At 53.4% G+C, this 13,161-nt stretch overlaps 1 protein-coding gene, 1 non-coding gene and 1 pseudogene across 2 annotated transcripts in view; 1 reads left to right on the top strand and 2 right to left on the bottom strand.

Annotated features, from left to right (window-relative positions):
• Nucleotides 1-1,082: 1,082 nt before the first annotated feature.
• On the bottom strand, nt 1,083-1,173 carry LOC112404069 (uncharacterized; annotated as a pseudogene).
• A 3,805-nt stretch (nt 1,174-4,978) lies between these two features.
• LOC112404068 (U2 spliceosomal RNA) lies at nt 4,979-5,170 on the bottom strand. The gene has a single exon (XR_003004039.1). It is a non-coding gene; the product is annotated as a U2 spliceosomal RNA (small nuclear RNA).
• Nucleotides 5,171-12,103: 6,933 nt separating this feature from the next.
• Nucleotides 12,104-13,161, top strand: part of CCDC200 (coiled-coil domain containing 200) — a 3,052-nt gene continuing 1,994 nt past the window's right edge. Inside the window, exon 1 of the mRNA XM_024751884.1 lies at nt 12,104-12,190. Within this exon, the coding sequence (XP_024607652.1) occupies nt 12,104-12,190 (87 nt within the window). The remainder of the gene's footprint in view (nt 12,191-13,161) is intronic.

Genomic DNA, 13,161 nt, shown 5'->3' with positions numbered 1-13,161 from the left:
GGGGGATGCCTTGGTAGGAGAGGTGTATGTCGAATGCTTCTCCTAGCGCCCTCTTTGCCTTTCCACCCTCTACCCCTAGGTAATCCCGAGACTGGAAAGTTCAAATAAAATGATCATCCACTGGATTAATCATGTTTTAAATTTTTCTATAATTTACGATGCTTTGACATCTTGAGGGCCTGCTGGCCTGGAAGAGACTGCCCCTCGCAGGACTAACTAATTCCTAGAAGTGCAACCCACTTGCCTTGGGGGCCTGCTGTTCACGTGCAAAGCAATCTTCCAACACCCGTATCTGCAACTGCCTCCTCTAGTTACTCTCACACTCCAGCTAGTATTTCCCCTGCCCTCTCTCACCCCAGGGCCCGGTACCTCACAACTAGAGAACAGCCCTGTAGCCCAAAGCTCACCGAATGCTATTCTAATGGTCCAATCCGAACCTTGCTCAAACTGGCCTACCTTGATGCCTCTGCCCATTCTTCCCACCCTCCCCTCCCCTCCCCAGGACGATAAAGGCCATATACTCTCCTCTCCTGCCTCCCAACCGAGCAGGCCAGGCCGAGTCCCTATGTGGCTCGCTGCAGGGTGTGGCGTGCCCTCTTCTCTTGGGAACTGTAAGTAATAAAACACCTTCAGTGGCACTGACCTCTCCTTGTCAGTCAGTCAGCTGTATACAGTACAACACACACACCTAAGTGAAAAAAGCCCATCGCTTTTTTTTTTTTTTTTTTTAATATAAATTTATTTATTTTTGGCTGACGTTGGATCGTCGTTGCTGCTCGGGGCCTTGCTCTCGTTGCGGCGAGCGGGGGTTACTGTTCGTTGCGGTGCGCGGGCTTCTCATTGCGGTGGCTTCTCTTGTTGCGGGCTCTAGGCGTGCGGGCTGCAGTAGCTGCAGCACGCAGGCTCAGTAGTTGTGGCACACGGGCTTAGTTGCTCCGCGGCCTGTGGGATCTTCCTGGACCAGGGCTCGAACCCGTGTCCCCTGCACTGGCAGGCGGATTGTTAACCACTGAGCCACCAGAGAAGCCCGGAAAGCCCATCATTTAAACCTCCATTCCGGGTGGATCCTCGTGGCTCTCAGCGGGAGCTGCCCTCGCGCTCGGTCCTTCTCTGCTATTAAACTGATAAGAACAGATACTACACTTGATCTTAGCCAAAAGGCCGAGAAGCGATACCCAGCGGCCTGCCATCCCTGTCACCGTCCTCCTCTCATCCACATTGGACTCAGTGTGACCCCTGTCACTGCTCACTCGAGGTCTCACTTCCTTTGCTTCGGTGACAGCACTGTGAGTGGCACCACACCACACTCTCGTGCAGAGTTTTTATTCCCTACATTGTAGAAGAGGAATTCTGGATCTGTTGTAGCTTCGTCGTTCTCGGGCTGGAGCGCCATTTAAAATTTGCATGCCCCGCCCCCGCCCGCCCCAAGGGGGCGTGGCTCCGGCGGGCTGACCTTATCCTCTGGGCTGCTGCGGGGGAGCTCCTCTTTGGCATCAACGCAAGCGGAGACAAAAGACCGAACCGTAGGGGATTCGGGGTGGGCGGCTAGAGGGGCCTGTGGGAGGAGCCGTTGGCTGAGAGTTTTCCTGAAGACGAGGTCGCAAGACACTTTCGCTGGAAACGTCCAGACTGCAATGTGTTAAATAGGCCTCCGCTTCGTAGGGTCGGATGGGGCGCTCATTCTGAGTCCGGGGAGCGGAAGGTCTAGAGTGGGGGCTTCCCAGGGCCGGTGGGGTAATCTCCCTGCCAGGCGGAAGGCGGATGGCCCACAGTGGGGAAGGGAGGAGGTGTGTGGATGCAGAGGGCCGGGCTGAGCAGCTGGAGGGATTCTCTCCAACTCAAGCGCCTGCGTCGGTCGGTGCTAGATTCTACCAATGAACCCAGATCCCGGGCTTCCTACAGAAAGCTTCCTCTGCCTGAAACCTCCTTTCCCTCCACCTCCTCCTCACCTGTCTAATTCTTACGCAGAGCCTCTGGGCTCCGCTTCGGCTTCAGCTGCCCCAGCAAGCCTTCCTCATGGGCTCTTCCGCACCGCACCCCACCCCAGGATGATTGCGGCTCTCCTTTGTATTTCATCCCACCCCAGACTTCGAGTCCACCATTCACCACTCGTTGGGGGCAGTCCTGTATCTCCGCCACTGAAATCTGAGACCCTTGAGGGCGGCGACCCTCATCAGCAAGCACTTAACCTCTGTATCCCAGCACTAGCCCAGTGCCCGGCCTGTAGGAGGTGCACAGTAAACGTTTGTTGAGTGAACAAAAGGTGTGCAAGACAGACTGAATCGGAGAAGCACTTAGGAGGGTCCTGGCCCGATCCAGGGGTGAAGAGGGGAAGATCTGGCCTGGGGTGGCAGGACACCAGAGAGGAGAGTGACTGCCAGGGACGCTCTGGGCATCAAGGCCCGTAAATAAATTAAAGGCCTCTGGCAAAGTGGGGATAAAGTTTCGCAGCGGCAACCCTTCTCTGTGGCAAAGGCCGCAGGCTGCCCAGGCAGCGTAAACCTTTTCCATCCCCCTTCCTAACAGAGCTTCACTTTAGTTGGGGAGTTTCTATTTCTTTCACTGGATCTCAGAAGAGCTAGAAGGTATCACTGATGCAGGACTGAAACCCAATGGGGTCGTTTCACTCTGCCGCAGGGAAAGCCTGATGGCGGGTGCTGCCTGAGCCCTTCCCAGTGCCCGCCCCTCTGCCGAGCGCTCCGTGTGTATTAACTCATTTGATTCTCCCCGTAACTCCACGGGGTGGGTATTAGTAGTATTATCCGGGGCCAGGACTAGGCGAGGCCAGTGAGAAACTAGTCTTCGGGGCGGGCGGGCGAAACACTTAAGGGAGTGCCGCCCCGAAACGCTCTTCAGCGATCAAGAGAAGTAATATTTTGATACAATGCATCTTACCTGGATTCTAAGATAATCGAGAGATTTATTGTGATTACTGGGTTTTTGGTGCTCCCTGAAATTTTTTTGGCCAAGGCAAGCGCCTCACTCGTTTCCCTCCACTCTCATCCCCATTCTGTTGACCTGCGCTGTCACAGCCACCAGCCACTCGCAGCTAGGGAGCGCTAGGAAGGTGGTTCCTCCTAATCCATATGTGCTGTTAAGTGTGAAATACACACGGGATTGCAAAGGCTTAGTATTAAAAACTGTCAAATATCTCCGTATTAATTACGTGTTGAAGTGGTATTTCAGATATCTGTTTTTGTTTTTTGTTCTATTTTTGTGGCCGCGCCGCAGCTCCCGGTAACCCCGACCAGGAATCAAACACGGCCCCGCCACCCCCACCCCCCATTCTTATCCTCCCGCCCGGGCCCGCTGGCTGCCCTGACCGGGACAGTCTGGCCAGCTTCCAGGTCAGGAGGCCAACATGAGCGTTGCATCAAGGAGTTCCAGTCCAGAGGCCAAGAAACCTTTCGTGGGGCTCAGATCTACTCACCGACGAGTTTGTTAGTGCCTCTGTGTGTGAGCCAGGCACTGCTTATGGCACATTCCTGGTCACCATCCCATTTTACCTTTACAGGACCCTGAGGAAGTGTTATCACCCCCAAACCTCAGAGGGGAGAGAGGCTGCCTGACTCACCCCCGGGGCTTCCAAAGGTCTTCCAAGGCCAGAGGTCTTCCCCCGAGGCCCGGCAGCCAACTGTCAGGCACAACCCTTGGCTCATCCATTCTCCTCTCTGGCAATGACTTGCTGAGTGCCTCTGACAGGCCAGAGCTGTTAGGGGTTCGGAGTTACCATAACAGATCGCTGTTGTAGGTGTACAGGAGAACACTGAAAGTACTCATCGTCAGGGAAAACACACAGCGTTTAGGGTCACTTTCTAGTAATCTGTCCTAGGCCCTTGCTGCTCAAAGTGCGAGTCTGTGAACAGCAACATCCGCATCGCCCCGGAGCCGGTGAGAAATGCGGGACGCAGGCACCAAGTCACACCTCCGGTCTTAGTTTGAGAGGGCTGCCAGGGCTGCCAAAATAAAATGTCACAGGCCGGTGGCTTAAAGAACTTAAATGTATTTTGTCACAGTTCTGGAGACTGGAAGTCCCCGATCAGGGTGCCAGCCTGGCAGGGTTCTGGGGATATTCTTGGCTTGGCTTGCACGTGGCGGACTCCCCTCCCTCTCCTCACGTGTTAGAGAGAGGAAAAGAATACGCTCTCCCGTGCCTCCTCGCCTTGGGGAGCTAATCCCAACAAGAGGACCCCACCCCCCATCACCTCTTCCTAACCTCACCGGCCCCAGAGGCCTCCCCTCCCAATAGAGCTTACAGATACGAACTTTGGGGGCACAACTCAGTCCGTGACCCCTACTGAACCAGAACCTGCATTCTTTGTAAGGTCCCCCCGTGCACCTTAGATTCAGAAGCACTGATTTCTTAAGTCACACACACTGTAAAACAATGGGAGTTTTGGTGGTCAGAGATGATGTATTACTTTGTACGTTTCCTGCGGCAGATTAAACTAGCTTCCCAGGCCAAACTAACCGCTACGAGCCACCGAGCACTGACTGTACGCCAGTCCCTCGGCTGAGTACTTGACACGCTCCATCTTACTTAATTCTCAGGGGAACACTAGGAGGTAGGTATTGAAACCCGGACGGAGACCACTCTTCATTCTTCCTCGCGCGTGGTGGACTTTCATTCAAACCGCACAAGACTCACACCAGACCTACGTAGGTCCCGCAACTTCCGCGCGGGGGGCTCTTCTTCCAAAGCAGAAAACGGACTCTCAAGTCTTTCCACGCCGCCCCGTAGAAAGTTGGGGACAAGGTCCCGGAGAAAGCACTCTTCTCTTCCCTCCCACTCGTCACGCTTCGCAATCACCCAGAAGCTAGCTAGCCGTTTAGGTCCGCGAGATGAACAGCAGACACAAAGAAATTCCACGGAAGACCCGTGTTCCCCCTTCCAAACGTAAAGAAGAACCTCCAACCGGGCATACAAGAGAAAGAAAAACCATGCCGCTTACTTTTCAAACTCCCATTATTTCCCCGGGAGGGGTGCACCAGTCCCGGAAACACTGCAATACCAGGTAGATGCGTGGAGCGGGCGGAGCAAGCTCCCACCCCGACTCCTAGACTCCAAAAATCCGTTTAACACGATGTTCTCGGGCAGAGAACGTATCAGATATTAAACTGATAAGAACAGATACTACACTTGATCTTAGCCAAAAGGCCGAGAAGCGATACCCAACGACCTGCCATCGCTGTCCCCGTCCTCCTCGCATCCACATTGGACTCAGTGTGACCCCTGTCACTGCTCACTCGAGGTCTCACTTCCTTTGCTTCGGTGACAGTACTGTGGGTGGCACCACACCACACTCTCGTGAAGGTTTTTTATTCTCTACATCGTAGAAGAGGAATTCGGTACCTGCGGTAGCTTCGGCGTCCTCGGGCTGGAGCGCCATTTTAAATTTGCATGCCCCGCCCTTTCCGCGCGGGTAGGTGTAGCCGCGCGGGTTGACCCGCCCAGTCCTCGGCACCGCCTCTGCGCGCATGAGCGGAGGCTGGGCTGGGGCGGACCTCTTCGTTGGCGCCAGCTCTCGCGTAGACAGAATTCAGGGGAATTGGGGGTGGGAGAATGGAGGAGGGCGTCTGCGCAGTTGATTCGCAGCAGACTGGTCCGAGTACGAAAAACGTCATCTGGTCTTCACTGTGAAGACGACAGGGTCCCACGGGCTGGCTCTGTCCAGGCCGAAGAGCCAGTCGAAGGCTGGGAGTCCAGGAGTGCCTGGCCGGTGTCGCCTGGCAGGGGCTGCGGTGAGTGAGAACTGGGCACCCGAGATCGCGCCCTGCGAGCACTGCTGCCCTGGTTGTCAGGACCCCCGCCCTGCCCCGGCTGCAGGCCACTAGGGCAAACTCCTTCACCTCCAGAGCCTTAATTCCCCAGCTGAGAAGTGGAAACCTTAGTGCCTACCGTGTGGGGTTGAGGGGGTGTAAAGGGAGCTCGTGAGGCGACCTTGGCTTGGTAGTCTAGAATGTGGGCCCTAGTGTCCAACGAGGTTCCAGTGAAGGCGTCATGGCTGTGACACTGAAACAACCGAGCAGCTGTGTTGCCTGTAACAACACAATAGGAAACATTTATTGCTTGGGCCGGGCTTTGCGCTAAGTGCTTTCCTGATATCAGACTTTCAAAGTTTACCTACGGACGGAGCGGTTGACACAGAGAGGGTGAGCAACTTTGCCCAAGACTACACAGCTAGTGAGCGGAAGAGGTCGGATCCATCTATGAAGAGCACGGGACCTAGAAAAGGGCACCAAAAGAAAGAGAAGTGGTTCTTGTGTGTCCCGCCCACTGTGAGAGTAAGTGTTGCCGAGCCTGACGCACAGGTCTGTCTGAAGAGAGACAGGAACGAGCCGTCCGGTGCAGCGGTTAAGAGCAGAGACGCGGAACACCTAGTCTCTAATCCCGCTCCACCTGTTAATAATCACGTGACCTGGTGCGTGACTTGGCCTCCCCGCTTAACCGTCTGTCTTCGATGTAGCCACGTTATCTGTAAATTGGAGGTAAGGAAATGAGAAATTATTAGACATGATCTTAAGAATTACGAGACACGCCTGGACTATGGTATTCCTGTAAGTACCAAACATAAGGGAAAATATCGCAGGCAACTCACTTCTCTGTAGCTTACCCTCTTCATCTAGAAAAATGAGAATATTAACATATAGTCCTGTGCTTAATCTTCCCTCATTCACCTGGTTCTATTTTACTCCGTAGCACGTGTCACCTGACATCTTTCTTACACATTTATTTGTGTATTGCCTTCTAGCCTAATAGCATGTACGCTCCAGAGCAGGGAACTTTGTCCGTTCGGTCCACATTTATCTCCTCAGTGTTTAGAATAGGGCCTGACATATACTAGACACATGAACACATGACTTTGGTTGAACACATGAATGTGTAAATATTACATGATGCGATCTGTCCGTACAGAAAGAGATTAGCAGGCCTCCCGGCTCGCGGTAATTATTACGACCCTCACTGTGTTCCACTACATTTCTGCTTGCTTCCGTGTTCATCAGGTCATCTTGTGCTCACCGGTTTAGCTTCCTAGGTATTTTGACCTTTAGAATGAGGTCCCTTGGATTGCAGACATGCACGTCCTGTCATTGCAAAGCAGTGTCTCCCTTTGTCAGTTAACGACTTAGCATTCTAATTCACGCACCAGCTTCTTGTGAGTTCGGTTAACGTGAGTCAGTGCCCCTCAGCCAGCTCACATCCATGTGTACGGACAAGAGTGCCTATAAAAGTTCAGGCAACACCAGGACGTGGCTGGCTGGTGAGCCTTTGTCCAAGCGTCCTACAATCTCACTATGGACCCAGTTATCACTGCTGCCAGGGAGTTGGAAATGATAAGCCAGAGACAGAGACTGGAAGAGCACAGATAGCCTTCTCAACCAGTGCCTGTTTCCCACAGCCTTGCCCAACCACCATGTTATCAAACTTTTGCATAATAGCCAATGTTATCTCTTACTATGAGCAAGGTCGTACAGCTTTTCATGCGCTTGAGATCCATTATTATTTTCTGTGAACTGCACGTTCCTATCCCCTGCCCACCGTCTTTTGAACGGTTGATCTTTTTGCGTTTCCATCTCTGACCTACTTCACATCTGTCCTAGTATTTGAGCTCAGGTATAGATCTGACTTTATTTTGTCTGGATGGCTACCCAGTTGTCCCAATATCAATCATATATGAAACAGTCCATCTTCTCATCAGTTTCAGATGCCGACTTTATCATATTAAAAAGTGAGTGGGGGCTTCCCAGGTGGCGCAGTGGTTGAGAGTCCGCCTGCCGATGCAGGGGACACGGGTTCATGCCCCGGTCCGGGAAGATCCCACGTGCCGCAGAGCAGCTGGGCCCGTGAGCCGTGGCCGCTGAGCCTGTGCGTCTGGAGCCTGTGCTCTGCAACGGGAGAGGCCACATCAGTGAGAGGCCCGCATACCGCAAAAAAAAAAAAGTGAGTGTATACACACACACACACACACACACACACACACACATATATGACTTCTCTTTTTTTTTAAGAAAATCTTCTGATATCCTGTTTTTAAGAGTCTTGATTCAACTGATTCTCTGGTATCACACCTAACTCTGTGCCTGTCACTGTGTGGGTCCTGGGATCACACAGGTGGTGAACATGACCTTGTCCCTGTGGTCAGCAAGGGGCATCTGCCGCGTTCTTCCATTCCCCTCCTCTGGCTGCCACTCAACCACACCCACTGCTCTTTGCTGCCGAGGAAGCCTTGCACGCTCAGATAAGGTCTGCCCGTGCCGAGGCTGCCAACTCCAAGCGCTTCTGAGTGTTCCATCCCTGGGCATCAGAGGCCTGCTGGGTGCCCTGCCAGCTGGGGAGGACAGCCTCTTCAAGTCCAGGCCTCACTGTATCTGTTTTTCCTGGCCCTGCAGCAGCACTGCCTTCCCCTCAAGTTTTACCCTGACCCCTTGGACGGCTCCCTCAGGTTTCTTTTCATCACTTGTCAGCTTGCCCTAGATGAAGAGACGGGGAGGGAGATACCATTTTGTTTTCTCTGACCTCCTCTCCCTTCTCTCCGACCCCACCCTCTCGCCCTCAATTCTCCTTTCTCCCGCCCTCTCCCTTTTCCCAGTCACAGAACAAAAGCTTTCACTTTTCTGACTAGCAACAGAACTGGATCGGTCTGTCTGACTTTGCAGTCGGAAAGGGAGATGGTTTTTTCCCAGCCACGTGATCAGGGGTGCGCCGTGGACCAGCAGACCGGCTGCTCCTCACCCCCCTGCCCCCACCCCGAATGTGCTCGGGGTCCTGGCGCTACAGCATAAGAGTCTGTCTGTGTGCTGGAGAGCAAGTTTCCTGCCCAGCTAGACTGGATCCATCAAACTAGTTAGACTCAACCAAGAACTGGGCTTTTCGCAACTTGCCTGCCATCACGGAGGCCAGCAAATCCCCACATCTTCTTTTTGGTCTTTCAACAGCCCCCAACAGAAGGCGTCACACTCCACAGTGATGCCTGATTTTGTCCATTCCAAGATGCCCATCGTTTTCACATCTTTACATCTCAGGAACCAGCATGCGTCTTACATTCGACGCCGGGAGAAAGCACTCTCGCCGTTTAACATCGCAGCACGTGTTTCTTTGTTTCCCTCGTCCTGTCTTTCTTAGGGCTAGGTAGAAGAATGGTACCTCTCACAAAAGATGGCATCTTAAAGTCGTGAACTACTATAACAATAAAAGCCTCTGTTTATTGAACCCGATGTGTGACGTGGATTCTTTCCTTCCAGCATCACACCACCTCTAGGGTGGAGGTATCATTACCCCTACCCTGCGGGGGAGGAAACCGACCAGAGCTGGGAGAGCCGCTAGATCTCATTCGCACGCCTGTTAAATAACGCAGCCGGTATTTCATAAGATTTACCTGGCCCACGCTTCTGACTATACCCTGTTCTCTCCACAGCAAAGGATTCTGGGTCTCGTATAATAACAAGCTCTATTAAAAATGCAATGTGCAAGTGGCTACAATCAGTTAACGGCACGGGAAGTTCCCTGAGGGCTGATATGAGTTAAAATCCAAATCGACAGGGGGTGGAGTGGGCTACGGAGTAGAATCGAGAGCTGGAAGGAGTTCTGAGGTCAGAGGTGGGGTTGGGAGAGGCAGCGTGCACAGGGGGAAGGCACGAGAGGGGCTCGGAAAGGGAGGTGAGAATTGGGAGGGCGCAGCCTTGGCAGATTTGCCCTGAAAAATCCCTCCTCTCGCAGGAGGACTGGCTCAGAGGGTTGGAAACAGTTCCCCAGATTCAGCCCAGCCCACCTCCCCTACCCTGAGCGTCTCCACATCTGAGCCCTGTTCTGCCTAAGGTAGGAGGACAGGAAGAGGGAAATCGAGGGAGGAAGAGATACCAACAGGAACCCACTGCCTCTTTTGCCCATTTAATGACTGAGACAGTCAAGTGCCTTTCTCTTTCTCTTTCTCTTTCTCTTTCTCTTAAAATAGGTACTTTCCACCTAAATATTCGCAGAATTCGTCTAAAGGAAGACAAATGTGCTGTGAAAATAAATGTCCAGCGACAAGCCTCCCTTTCATTTTTTGTATCTGGAAACCCTTGTGTATCTGTCGTTGCAAATGACATCCCCGGGTGCTAGGACGAGGAGAAGGGAGTATAGCACCTCTTTGAAAAAGGGAGAAAGTTTTCCAGCAAGGCTCAGGTCCCACTGGCCCCTCAGCAGAGCTGGGGCACCCCCAGCAGCTGGCCATAGCCAGATGCCCACTGTGACGGCGGGCACTTCCCAAGCATCCTATAGTGTCTTCCAACAACCTTCAGAGGAGAGGCTCAGAGACGCTGAGTGACCTGCCCAGGTTCCCCCAGGTAGTCGGTGACACAGGCAGGATCGAACCCGAGTCCGTTTGACTCCAGAGCGCTAGATGACTCCACTAGACTGGCAGCCTGAACTGACAGACAGACCCTCTGTTTGAGGTTCAAACTCTCTGTTTGAACCCGTTTTCAGGTTCAAGGGCTGCACCCTGCACCCTCCCTCCACCATCAACAGTGCTTGAGGCTGAGGCCGGGCCGAAGCCCCTTCTTCACCTATACCCTCCTCTTGCTTCCAGGTGGACTCAGCCTCTGCTGTTTCTAGAAAAATTTATAGCTTTGGGGAAAGACCAACAGTCCACCCGGTCCCTGCCCCCAGAAGCCTTCCCCTGGGCTTCACGAAATGACACCCTCCCCTGGCCGCTCCGCCTCCTGGAGACCCAAGGAGTTCAAAATGACTCTCCCCAGAATGTGCCACTTTGGCCTGGGGCTATTTGGGTTGAAGGCCGTGGAGGCCCCAAGGACACAGGAAGGGCTTTCTACCTCCCCCTCAACTGCCTAAAAGAATTTAGATAGGGGGCCTGGCTCAGAGAGAGTTATTATCAAAGACAACGTTTATCTGAGAGACCCATCTGCACAGCAGGGCAAACATCCCATTACCAAACGTCTGGTCTGCCCTGCCCTTCTTTTTGTCCCGGTGACTCACCCTTCTCCGCTTTGAAGCCCCAGGCCCTTATCGCATTCCTTAGCTCAGGAGGGCATACAAGCCTCAGCTGCCCTTGGGTCTCCGTATCCTTATGGGACCCCTGAACATACGTAATTATACCTGTTTTTCTCCTGTTAGTCTGTCCGATGTCAATCTGGCCATTAGACCAGCCCACAGAACCTAGAAGGCTAGAGGACGAATTCTTCCTCCCCAACCGGATGCAAATCGGGTAGGACAATAAGTAATGCCAACCCGTAGCTGAGCAATTTTATATTTCACTTCACATACCTCTCATCCATTGACCCACGTGGTCCCGTGTGAACCCCGTGAGGAAGGTAACAAGTGCTACCCTTCTGGTTTTCCGGGCAAGGAAACTGAGGCCCAGAGAGGTAAGCCGAGTCCAGGGTCAGAGGAAGAGAGGGAGGGTAGGCTTGAGCCCAGCGTATCAAATCCCCGGAACCAGGGTACTTTCTAATAAGCCACTTTGCCTTCACAGAGCTCAGACCTCAGTGAGAGCTGGCCGGGTCTCGTATTTTCTTTTCCCTTTTTCGTCTTCTGTGGCCGCTCCACGCGGCATGCGGGCTCTTAGTTCCCCAACCAGGGATGGAACCTGTGCCCCCTGCAGTGGAAGCGCGGAGTCCTGACCACCGGACCGCCAGGGAAGTCCCTGTTTGTTCTTGGGTCAGCACAGCGGGGGAGACGGAGGACTGAGGGAGGAGGGAAGGGAGGGGTCGGCAGAGGGCCAGATGAGGAGGCTGGAATCCTGGGGAGGGTGGGAGAAAGAAACCGGAGAGGAAAGCCAGACCACTCGGGGGATCGTCCCCCGGGGCCCACTGAAACTCAAGGCTTAGGTGGAAAGGTGTCTTCTACCTGCCCAGGGCCCTGGAGAGAAAGGTACTTTACAGATAGATGCTCTCTAGGAGGCTTGAGAAGAACACCCCCCTCCTTCCCAAGGCAGGCGGGGAGGGGCTGCCCAGTTGCCCCGGTAGCGGCCGCATTGTGAGGTGGTTCTGGTCACAGGCCAGGGGGTTGAGGTGGGAGGAGACGGAAGTGGTGGGGGCAGTGGCAGCCTCCTGGGCTCCGCCTGCCCCCAGCCCCTGCCTGGGGCCTTCTGTCACCGCCACCATCATGGGCAGTGCGTACCACTGGGAGGCCCGTCGCCGGCAGATGGCTTTGGACCGGAGGAGGCGGCTGATGGCCCAGCAGCAGCAGCAGGTGCATGAGAGGGGCCCCGTTCACCAGGGTCCTTCCGGGGACACGGAGGGCGTGGGGAGGGGAGACGACGGACCCCAAGAACACTGTCCATCACCTGGTGAATGTTGTTTTGCTTGGGCTGGAGGAAAGCAAGGTCCTTGGATGTCTTGGATGGACTGTAGGAAAGCAAGGTCCTTGGATGTGTGGGATGGACCGTGTGTGTGTGTGTGTGTGTGTGTGTGTGTGTGTGTGTGTGTGTGTGCGCGCGTGCGCGCGCGCGCGCGCGCGTGTGTGTATTGGGGTGACTCAGCTTTGCTGTTGTACTAGGCTGAGGCCTCACGTGGGATTGAAGCGTCAGGCTCCGGAGGTTTTAAAGCTGCGCTGTCCAGTAGGGCGGCCACCAGCCTGTGTGCTATAGCCCTTGAGACGTGGCTAGTGAGACCGAGGAACTGCATTTTAAATGTTACATACATTTAATTTATTTAAATATACTCTTTAAGGCAAATGTTCATTTTACCTACTGGAACATTTTTAAGTATGTTTGGAACAACGTGGATACGTGAATCTGCTTTTTCGACCGTAAATTATCTGAACTCTAAATATAGATCAAATATTTTAAATCAAAATGTAGTGTCTAGATTAAGATGTGCTGCTGAGTATAAAATGGCCTCTGGGTTTTGAAGACTTAACACAAAAACAAAGACTATAAACGATCTCATTAATATTTTCATATTGGTTTTACGTTTCGGCTGTATTGGGTCGAATAAAATTTATCATGATACCCAGTTTCACCTGTCTCTTCTTACTCTGTTACGTGGCTAACAGAGCATTTTAAACGATACATGGCCCTCGTTATACCTCCATTGGGCAGTGCTGTTTCAGAGCATGTGCAAGAGATTATTCTTTACCCTCTGGCACTGCAAACGATTTTCAGTGCGCGGAGGTAGGTGGACAGAGGCGGCTGTTTCCTGGGCAGGGGGCGGGGCGCGGGG

The sequence above is a fragment of the Neophocaena asiaeorientalis genome, unplaced genomic scaffold (genome assembly GCF_003031525.2).
Source record: "Neophocaena asiaeorientalis asiaeorientalis breed wild unplaced genomic scaffold, Neophocaena_asiaeorientalis_V1.1 scaffold2132, whole genome shotgun sequence".
Taxonomy (NCBI): domain Eukaryota; kingdom Metazoa; phylum Chordata; class Mammalia; order Artiodactyla; family Phocoenidae; genus Neophocaena; species Neophocaena asiaeorientalis.
Note: the sequence above shows the minus strand (reverse complement) of the source record. Positions and strands in the feature narration are given on the sequence as shown.